The sequence below is a fragment of the Python bivittatus genome, unplaced genomic scaffold (genome assembly GCF_059951505.1).
Source record: "Python bivittatus isolate LINGU-HERP-01145 unplaced genomic scaffold, Pbiv_v1 ctg000160_np1212, whole genome shotgun sequence".
Lineage (NCBI taxonomy): Eukaryota > Metazoa > Chordata > Lepidosauria > Squamata > Pythonidae > Python > Python bivittatus.
In genome coordinates this window covers 5,978,371-5,988,947 of record NW_028277076.1, presented here as the reverse complement: position 1 = coordinate 5,988,947, position 10,577 = coordinate 5,978,371, and the positions used below count along the sequence as shown (strand labels likewise).

Sequence of the window (10,577 nt, the reverse complement as noted above, 5' to 3'; positions counted from 1 at the left end):
CATCTTAAAGTTCCCGCTTAAACATAGCAAAGTGGGTTTCCTAGGCATGGAAATGAATACAGATCATCCGTTATATGGAAAAATTGCAGTGAGGGACTGGCTCTATTGGCTTAACCCCACTTCCTTCCCAGGCTGGATATAGGGAATCCACCCAGCCTCTTGGTAAGGAAGACAGAGCAAGTAGCCAGAGCTGGCTTAAACTAACCATCCAAGAACTTTATTTTGATAAGAGCAGCAGGCACTTTACATGAAACCAACATCTGTACTGAGCCCAGCTATTCTTAACTATGTACAAAAAGCCCCCTTGCATAAGAACGCCTTCCCCTACACCCTCAAACCAGGCCAACCTTTTGCTCCTGACACAGTAGCTGCCGCCCCCCCCATGCCCCCGACACCGCAAATGTGTTACATTTAAATTAAAATTTCACACACACACGCACACACACACATCCACTGAGCCAGAGCAGCCGCCGTTCTGGAAACGGGCATCTGGTTGCAAAGCGCAAATCACACCCCCATCTCCCTTTGCCTCACAAATTGCAGGCTGCCTCCCCTCCCAGCTCTGAGTCTGTCAGAAAACGAGCGCACGGGCTTTGTCTCCCATCTGGGTGGCTCTGAGGGTAGAAGAAGAGATGCTCCCTCCTTCCCCCACAGTGTTTCGGGTGGCTGCCGTTCCTAGCGGAGTGACCAAAACATGGAGGCTCTTCCTGGCTCCCAAAAGAGTTCTTCGTGTCTCAATTCGAGTGACCACAGCCTTTTAAACCGTTTTTCGTGCAGTAAGAACCCTGACTATTGATCCAAGTCCACCTACTGCTAATGCCTGAAAGGGCGAGAGAAGAGAAACAAAAATTAGTGCTGGTTCTCCAAGCAAACCCCCATCAGCCCCAGAGCCAGAGCATAAAGTGCTTGCTCATCCTGGCCACTTCTCTAGGACATGGACTGTTGGGGACTGAGACTCAGACAAGCCTGAGGAGGTACATTTATGTATTAAAGGGCCCCATCCTCTCAGCCCTAGTGAAGGCAGCAGCAGCAGGAGCATCACAAAAGGCTCTCCCCACAGCAGAATCACTTGCTCCATCTGTATCTTGCCCCTTCATTATAAGGGGGCTAGAGAAAGGAATGGGGCTAGTCTCCTATTTTAAGTCTCTAATTGCTACACGTGGAGGAAGATCTTGAGCTTCCACCACAATCGTACCGTTGAAATATTTAGGGGCAGGTGCTGTATGAAACCACAGTTCAAACAAAGCATTTCCTCTTGGTGCTTTTAGTCTTGCTGTAAGAGGCAAAGGTTTGATGTAAAGGAAATTTACCAAGGCTGTTTTGGAGAGACTTAAGTTCTGAGGTTAGCCCAGAATCCCTTTTCTACAGCAGCAGCATTTTTTACACAATAGACTGGGACCCTCTTGTTTGCTGCAAGCGAGATTGAGAGTTTGGGTTCTGCGGTTTATTCATTATAACAGCTTAAGAGCCTAAATCCTCGTGCTTTGTGCTCCTTTGGGTGGGCACACCTTTGCAATAGACAGAGGTTATGCCAGGTTGGCGCATGCAGCAGCTTCCACCATTAGCCCACCATGTTGGTGGCCAGGTGTAGAGAGACAGGAAGATGATCTTGATAGAGGTACACAGGAACTGCTCCCTAGGCAAAAGGGGCTGAAGCATTTTTTAAGTCCTGAGAAAGATAACATTTGGAAGCAACTCAGGCAGACACCTCCTTGATTCACAGCAGTATAAGAAGGGGGAGGAAGTCCAGCACAATCAGACTTGCAAAACTGTTATAGCCAAACTCAAAGTACTTCTAGCCTCTCCAAATACTTCTAGCCTTCCTGGTCTGGTCTAACAAGTGGGGCTGACACCAAAGTAGCCTGCTTAAAACCCCACAGACTTTTGAAATCTAGACAGGCAATTTTTCTGGTCCTCACTTTCCTTGGCTGGTAAGCACATAGGGGAGGAGGGGGCCTGCTGAACCATGCAGGAGGAGCTAAGCCTCGAAGAAGAGAAGCCACGTACCTTTTCATGCCACTGAAGTAGTATTGCACTGCTATTTTCCGTTGGCTTTTCAAATCCTTTATAAATGTACTTCATTAACAAGTCAATACCATTGCTGTCTAAAGAATTCACTGCCTGTTCTATCTCGCTGCTTTTGAAGGCCGTGAGGACCTTCAGCACCACTTCCTGGGCCTGCTCCTAAGGAGAAATACAAGGGAAGCAGAATGAAGCCACCAGTGAAGTCCAACTCACGCAGGCAGCTCTGAAGGAAGGATTCTCCAGGTCCCAAATGCACCCTGGAGAGTCTTCACTGCAGTAAAAGTGCTAACTAAATGAATGAAAAATGCTTGTTTTTTCCAACTGTTTTCAGTTAGGAAAACTGTCCTGGTGCACCAACTGCTTGACCACCCTGAATAGAAATGCAAAGGCCAGAAAGGGGAAAATCAGAGGACCCCCCCCCCCACAAAAAAATGTTTTTACTTTTTCTCCAAAATGTTCTTGTCACACACACACCCCTCACTGGGGGAGAGGAGGCTGCCTTTGCTTTTATGGAATGAGTTCAGGTGTTGCACTACTGAATCCACTGAATAACCCACAAGTGGCTGGATTAGTGCAAAAACTAGGCAGCAATCTTTCCCAATTTCCTGTCCCCCAGACAGCTCACTAACTGGGGAATGTGAGGGTTGATCTGACACAAGAAGGTCACATCGAGACAGGAAGAGTGAAATTTCCCCTAAGCCGCCTTACCTTTACCGTTGGGTTCTTTGTGTTCACAGGAGAATTTTGTAAAGCTGCATGGAAGGCTTGCAGCAAGTTGCCCGTGCGACAAATTAAGTTAAGGAGTTTGTGCTGTGCATAATAAAACCCCCAACAACCGAACGCCCCCCAAACAAAACTGGCTTTGGAAACTGACCAGCAACTTGTGCAGCTTTCTCGGCATTGATGCTGGTGATGGTCTAGTGACCAAGTCAACCTCATTCAGTCTTCTTAAAACAGCCTTAAGCAGCTTCACTTTGGACTTCCTGCTATAGTGGAACAGATCCAACAGGATGGTGGCAAAACGTAAACGTGAATCTACCTGAAGAAGCCGCAGCTTCTATACCTGTTTCTTCCCAACAGCATTTCGAATTCCCTTGCCTTGCTGGTCTCCACCACATGAGCCCAAATGGCCCAAAAAACCCACCAATTTCAAGCACGGGGCAAAAGCTTAAAATTTTGCTTACCCAGTTTGGCAGGCTGAAGCGTACAAGTGCAGAGCCCAACACCCAATTAGCAGGGTCAGTCCTACATATGTGGAAAGGACCCTCTGATTCCTGACACAAGAAATCATCTTTTTTGTTATCAAATAAACTGGAGAATAAACGAGACAGACAGGGTCAGTATCGGGGGGGAGGGGGGAACCACCTGTCCTTGCACCAAATTGGAGCATCCAAATGAAAAAGGAGATGGAAAACATCTTTGTTCTTTTCTTCCAATCAGAGTTCTAGGTTGTACCTCCCAAAAGCTGGTGGCAGACTTACCAGCATCTTTACATCAGACTGTCTCTACCCATTCACTGTACCCCACAGAAGCCTGTTTGAGAAGGCACAGATTTTGGTTTTTTTAAAGTTTTTTATACTTTTTAATGTATTTATTATTTTTTAACCTTGTTGTACACTGCCCAGAATCACTTGAAGAAAGTGAGGTGGGAAGCGAATGAATGAATGAATGGTTATTCTCTTCCTGCAGCACTAACTGTGAAAGACTTGCTTTCATCACCAGCAACAGCAATTCCTGGAAGTTTGGCAGATCTTAGGAGAATAACGCAAAGGCCTCTTGTCTTCAAAGTACAAATCCTAAAGCTGCCATAGTCCCCACTGCCAGCACGTCTCTGTTTTTGAAGTCTGCATTTATTGCTGAATCTTCCCACATACGTTGGGTCTGCTGGAGAATCCCTGTTGCCGAATCTGCGTATCTGAGAGTGTTAATACTTTATTCACACAAGGCACAGCCAGGCTGCTTGGCTTGCACTGAGACTGATAATAGATTAGCTGTCTTTGGTACATACTGACTATTACAGATTTTCATATCGGTCTGTTAGGTTCCAGATGTACAGATTGAAAGCCACTGCTGTTAACATCTACACAGAAACTCATTCAAGGCGGTTTGTCTGCTGCTCTAAAACACAGTCTTTGGGATTTCAGATCCTGGCCTAATAGCAACAAATACATACGTGCATACATGCATACATACATAAATAATCCCCACCACCCTGGAATAAGGAGGATGTCAGCCCCCAGAACTGCTCTTGTATCCAGGGCACATAATCAACTTGCTTTAACTAAGAACCTCTGTTCTGACTGACTGACAGCCCTCTCCAGAGAACAAGCAAAGGAAATATTTTCTATTTAGCCCAGAGAAGGCTCTGCAAACACACAGAGCAAAGGAATGAAAAAAGAGTACAATACCAAGGGAAGGTCTTCACCTAGGAGAACCAAGGCATTATTGTAAGTTTAGAAAACACTGAGTCTCAAAGCGTTTTCAACACAGCCCCTCGTCTCCTGGGAACACCAAGGGAAAATATTTGCACCGGGTATGGGTAACAGCTTAGTTACTGAACTGATCCATTTTCTGGATTGTGCAGGATCATAAACTAATCAAACTAGCTGGGCTCATGTTATAAGCTAAGCCACAGAAAAGCCAGTCAAGGTTAAAGCTCAGCATATGACACAAACACAGCTATTAATTAGGCACGCTGGGCAAACGCAGCCTAGATATATCATCTTTTCACCACGACCGAGATATTTCATTTCTGCACTGGGTAAATGTCAACATCCATGTCCTTTTCGTAACTGGCTTGCTCTATCTTGGAAAGGACAGAATCAGCAGGGTGTCGCTCTGCCGGGCTCCAAACCGCTCTTGCCGCTCCCTATTCTAGAAAACTGTCGTAGCACGATCAGGAACAGGCCAAGCGACATTCACTGATCCCGGCTGCCGGAGACAAGCCCCCCTTCCCACCTCTGACTCTTCAGATCCAGCAAGACCAGTTGTTTCCTGCCAAACCTGATTTTGCACAGGGTAACTGCGTGCATCATGGCCCTGACAGGCCTTGTCATTCCTGATGCACCAAGGACGCCTCTGGGTGGGGTTCCCCTCATTCCACAGCGATCTGCCCTGTAACATTACTTCACCTCCATGGGCTTGGCTAGCCTTTCCTTCAGGGTCTAAGCTGCGCACACCCATTTCAAAAGGGAGGTCTGCAGGCATCTTGGGCTTCTCGGAAGCTCTCCTCCAAGAAGCAATTTGGTGGACTGAAGTCACAGGACTCATCCTGCCCAATTGCCGTTGCACCTGGGCGATCACAGGGAACAAATTCCCACACAGTGCTGGCATTGTCTCAACATGCCTTTTATGACTGCCCCCTCATTCTTTCTCCTTAAACAACATGCAATAGGAAGGCAATTCCTGCTAGATGCTCAACCTGATGAGTCTGGCTATGAAATTCACAGCTAGATCAAGGAGGCAGGCCTCAACCTGCAGCCACAGGAAGTCGTCTTTGGAAAAGAGAGAGAAAAGGGATCTTTAGAGGCATGGCAAATGCAGGGAAAGCGAACCAAAACCAGACCGACGAGCCAGAAAGGAAGTTCTGATGCAAGACACTGCAGGTTTGGAATTAACTGGTGGGTGTATAAATACCCAAGGCATTCCCACTGCATTGATAAAGCCTTGATAGAAACAGACACTATGGTTGCCAAAGCACCAAAAAGCCAAAGAACAGCTAAGAGATTGACGAGAAAGCTGAAAGAGCAGGAAACTCGCTCCAGGGAAAAAGGCGAGGATGAGATTAGCCGGGGTGTTATAAAATTATTCCCACAGGGTTCCTACATTCCCAAACAGGGTTATAACCTGGAGCAAAAATCACCTCCAGGCAACCCACCCAGATAAAAAGCTTGCCAAACCCCAAACCAGCGACAATCCACGCACGCGCTTAGCATGAACGTCTAGTCACTTGCCTGGCTGAATTGCACGTCTTCGGTCTTTACCATTTGGAGGGAGGAGAGACTAAGCCAAAAAGCGGGAAGGGGCATCCCAGAAAAGGTCGTCTGTGAAAGGACCTCCGCCCAAACTCTAAAATCCACCGTGGAAAGACAGAATAGACAAGGAGCCCTATCTGCTCTTCAGCTCCTCCCAGGCCCAAATGGATGAACGCCCCAAGGCTTCTGCGGAGAGGTGTCGGGCTTTTACCTCCCATAATCCCAAACCCGCAGGATTACGGATACTGAGGCCCAAGATACAGATAAGCTGAAGCCATTAGGGAAGGGGGAGACCCCTCCAGGTTGGGGAGGAAAGAGAGAGAGAGACAGACTGACAGGAGGATAAATAAGACAGACAGACAGGCAGGAGGGCAGAGGGATGGGACGGATGGATAGACTGACAGGCAGGAGGATAGATGGGATAGATAGATAGACAGGATAGACAGATATAGAGAGGCAGATAGACAAGAAGATAAAGAGACAGACGGACGGGATAGATATAGATAGAAAGACCGACAGGAGGACAGACAGACGGATGGGACAGCTATAGATATAGACAGGCAGGCAGGAGGATAGATGGGATAGACAGACAGACAGGAGGATAGATGGGATGGACAGATAGACACACAGACAGACGGGATAGATATAGACAGACAGGCAGGAGGATAGACAGACAGATGAATGGGATAGATATAGATATAGATAAGTAGACAGACAACAGATAACGCCCCAACTGCTCCCGGGATGGCGATGAAAGCGGGGAGAGGGATCCCCCCTTCCAGGCACGGAGGCGGAGGGAGGGGGGAGCAGAGCTCTGGGCGCGGATGGATCCCGGGGGAGGAAGGCAGCGTCGCGGGAGGAGCAGCTTCCCAAGCGGGGCAGGGCCGCCGGGGCCTCGCAGCTGCGCCTCTGCGGGCTGCCTTCTGGGCTTCGGAGTCCAACGCGCCCGGAGGGAGGGAGGGAGGGAGGGAGGGAGGCGGGGGGGAAGTCCGTCCACGCCGCCGCCCCGCCGTCCCCCGGGCGGCGTACGGGTCCTGCAGCCCTCCCATCCTACGGCGCCCTCCCGGGGGCCGGGGCCGGGCCACCCCCCAGCCGGGCGGGGTCCCGCGGGCGGGCAGACCGAGAGAGGATATTGCCGCAGCGCCGTCTCCACCTCCGGGCCCGGCCCTCCGTTGCTCTCCGCCGCGCCGGCCCCGCTCCCGGCCTCGGAGGCGTCGGGCTCCTCCACGAAGCGGTTCTCGTCGAACTGGTCGATGTCGAGGCGGCGGAAGCGCGAGGAGAGCGAGCTCCGCGCCATGGCCGCGCCGGCGGCAGCAGCTCCCCTTACACGCCGCCGCCGCCGCCGCTTCAGCCCCGCGCGGAAGCGGAAACCCCGCCCGCCGGGAGAAGGGGAGGAGCTGAGCCGCAGGGGCGGGCGGGCGGGGCTGGGAGCGGACGTTCTACGAAGGGGAGGAGCTTCGCCTAACGCGCGGCCGCCGGGCAGCGATCGGGCCCCTCCTCAGGCGGCTTGTGGTCACGTGACCTCAGCCCTCTCTTCCCCTCCCTTTTTTTTCCTTCTGGGATTCGGTTTCTCTTCCATTCATTCATTCATTCCCGTTGCTTATCTGTTGAGCCTTTAGGTTACTCCCCCACCTTTCGCCCAGGACCCTCTGTCCCCCCCCAACAACAGCCTTGCGAGGTAGGCTGGCTGGAGAAGTCGCTTCCTGCTTCAGAGGCGCCCACTGATCCTCCAAGGATAGGTGGCCTGCCCCCCCCCCGCAAAGTTTGAGATTTAACTTTCTTCTCCTTCTCCCTCCCGACCCCGGGAAATGGGAAGGGCTGAAGAGAGTGGCACCCAGGCAGATCATCCCTTGGCCTTTCTTCCTCGAGACCGCGAAGTGCGACCCCTCCTTCAGCGACTTGTGCAAATGCAGCCGGGGGAGCTGAGCTGTGGGTTGCAGCCCACAGCAGGCTTGAGGATGGCATAAACCAGTGTTTTTCAACCTTGTCCACTTTAAGATGTGTGAACTTCAATTCCCAGAATTCCCCAGCCAGCATGGCTGGCTGAGGAATTCTGGGAGTTGAAGTCTACACATCTTAAAGTGGACAAGGTTGAGAAACACTGGCATAAACGATGCCTGCACCATCAAGCGGAAAAGGGCTGTCTTAAATCAAAAGATCAGAGGGATAGACAACAAGGTGAAGCATGTTTGCCCGTGGGTAAAAATAAAATCGGAATCCAAATACGACCGAAGGGCCCCAAAAGATGGTGAGCCCGCAACTCTCTGCGCCAGGTTTCACCTCGCTTGATGACGGGCTGGATCACCCTAAAGCTCAGAAGTTTCTGAGTCACTGGGTGCTAATAGTTCCAGGTTTAAAATATGGCCTGATTTTGTATTGCAATATATTCGTCTGTAAGGTACTTGCATCCCCAGCTAAGCATTGGACTTAAATTAAACTTCTAGCATACTGTGCAACCCTAGTTCAGAGACTGAATGAATGCAGTTTCCAGGCTAGTGAAGACTCCAGCCACCTAGAAATCCCACCCTAAATAAGGTGGGGGTTAAAGATCTCGATCCTGGTAGAGATTTCGGTCCAGCATTTGGTTTACTCACTTCCTGTCTGGTCAACTGACATCGTATTACGGATACAGATGTTATGTTCGGCCGTCAACACAACTCAGCCTAAAAGCTCATCCTTGCTTCATAAACGATGATTTAACATAATGGCGAAGTCTAGAGTTAGCTAACCCAACTATTTCCCTCTTATATTCTGCAAGAGATAGAGTTTCAGATAGCTATAAGGATACAGTATTAGGTTCAAATATCGGTCAAGAAAAAGAGTTGTGCCAAAAGCAGAAATAATAGTAATAATAATAATACCCTGCCTTTGTTTTGTACAGATGGCTTAAATAATGCTCTTGCCTCCTATTCTCCCTACAACAACCCTGTGAGGTGGGTTGATCATTTATTAGAATTATTTCCACATCAATTTTCCCTGGACAGACTCTTATAATTGTTACAGTTGTTACTGAAGGCCTTTGTGCCGATCTTGAACAGCCTCCAAGGGCAAAGGTAAGCTATTTCCCCATCGCTGCCCCCAAACCCTTCACATCCCACTAAATCATCAGAGGAGACTCTAAGCTTATGGGCAGACAGCGAGGTTTGGAGGCTCTTCGTTTTCAGCCAATGGGAAGAGGCCTGAGGAAACCAGGACATTGGCCTGAGCGCAGGCTCAGAGGCCAATGAGATGACCCAGCTAAGGGCCAATGAAACAGTGAGGGCCAGATGGGTGCCACCAATCGGCAGAGAGCTGGCCTGGGGTGAGAAGGGTATAAAAGGGGGCTGCGGGTTAAGGGAGCTGTCAGACCAGCAGCAGTGGAGGGAAGAGGAAGAGGAAGGAAGAAGAATGAAGAATCTACCTATGGAAGATAGGAAGAGGAAGGAAGAAGAGAAGAATGAAGAACCCACCTGTAGAAGATGCAGTACAGAGGAAGAAGAGACCTAGAAGAAAGAAGCAGCATCAGCCCAAGAGATCTGGCAGGTCACCCAAGTCTGCCCACCAAGGCAAAGGCCAAAAGAGCTTGAAGTGGTTCCCCAGAGTCCTTGCAATGTTCCTGGGAAGCCAAAAATCCCCCTCACCCCTCTGGGCAGCCACTGTCCTGATGAGGCAGCCTAGAAGATGCTGGTGGTGCAGCAGCAAGTAAAAATGGCTCTGCCAAGAGCCCTGCGTGGCTTTAATCCTTGTGAGTATATGGGGGGAGAATTTGGTGGGAAACCCCTCAGAAGCAAGTGACTGAGGCAGGTGTGCATTTTAAGGTGGCTGGGACACTTTTGTGTCTCTTAACTTCAGGGCATGTTAAACAGCACCTTGATTTCTTGATGGGTTTTATTTTGTGAATAAAGTCATTAAAAAGACTTTTGAATGGGCCCCCCTGATTTCTACCTGCTCTCTGGGAAAAATGCTTGTATTTCAAGTTTTCTAAGGGACGGTCTTGTGGTAGCTGATACTGGATTTGAAAAGGTGGGCAGTAAAATTTCTTCAACTCTCCCTATTTCTTCCACAATATGGATGGTGATGAGTCTGGGTTGTGAAGGGTTCCCTGTGAACACCAACCTTTGAAAACACTGATAAAAGGCATATTACAAATACATACAATATATAATTACAAAACCATTGCTTCCTTCCACATGGATAAATAAAAAGGGTGTGCAAGATATGTCAGTTCTGCCCATGCCAAAGTTTTCCCTCCATTAGGAGAAGGATGGATTACAAACACAACTCTCACTTTTTTAAATAGGCCACACTCCTGTTATATTAAAGGCCTCAAGTTGGAAATGCATTTCACCAGTTATGAAGAATTAAAATGCTCCATCTTATAAAACACACACCATGACCAAAAATTGGGATTTAAACTGAAGTCTGGGGGCAGGGGAATGGAGATGTCCACCTTTCAAGTTAGTTTAAAAAGATATCAGATTGGTGCTCCTTTCACATTTCAATCCAAGAATTTCTATGCTTTTGAGCATTACAAAGCTCCTAAGGTTCACTGCTTTAATTAGAAGGAAAAGTTTCCCTCAGTAAGAATAAAAGCAGACC

General features: G+C 49.0%; 1 protein-coding gene across 1 annotated transcript; it reads right to left on the bottom strand.

Annotated features, from left to right (window-relative positions):
- Window positions 1-195: 195 nt before the first annotated feature.
- Window positions 196-7,375, bottom strand: ARPC5L (actin related protein 2/3 complex subunit 5 like). The gene is made up of 4 exons (XM_088147027.1): window positions 7,133-7,375; window positions 2,734-2,806; window positions 2,008-2,184; window positions 196-820 (listed from the first exon to the last, which is right to left on the bottom strand). Exons 1-4 carry the CDS (start codon window positions 7,294-7,296, stop codon window positions 758-760), a joined length of 477 nt encoding a protein of 158 aa, XP_088003153.1. The 5' UTR covers window positions 7,297-7,375; the 3' UTR covers window positions 196-757.
- Between the last annotated feature and the right edge of the window lie 3,202 nt (window positions 7,376-10,577).

Coding starts and splice junctions, on each gene's coding strand:
- ARPC5L (XM_088147027.1), bottom strand. CDS start 7,296: ATGGCGCGGAGCTCGCTCTCCTCGCGCTTCCGCCGCCTCGACATCGAC. Junction 2,807..7,132: donor GTGGAGACGGCGCTGCGGCA/ATATCCTCTCTC, acceptor AATTTGTCGCAC/GGGCAACTTGCTGCAAGCCT. Junction 2,185..2,733: donor CAAAGAACCCAACGGTAAAG/GTAAGGCGGCTT, acceptor ATTTCTCCTTAG/GAGCAGGCCCAGGAAGTGGT.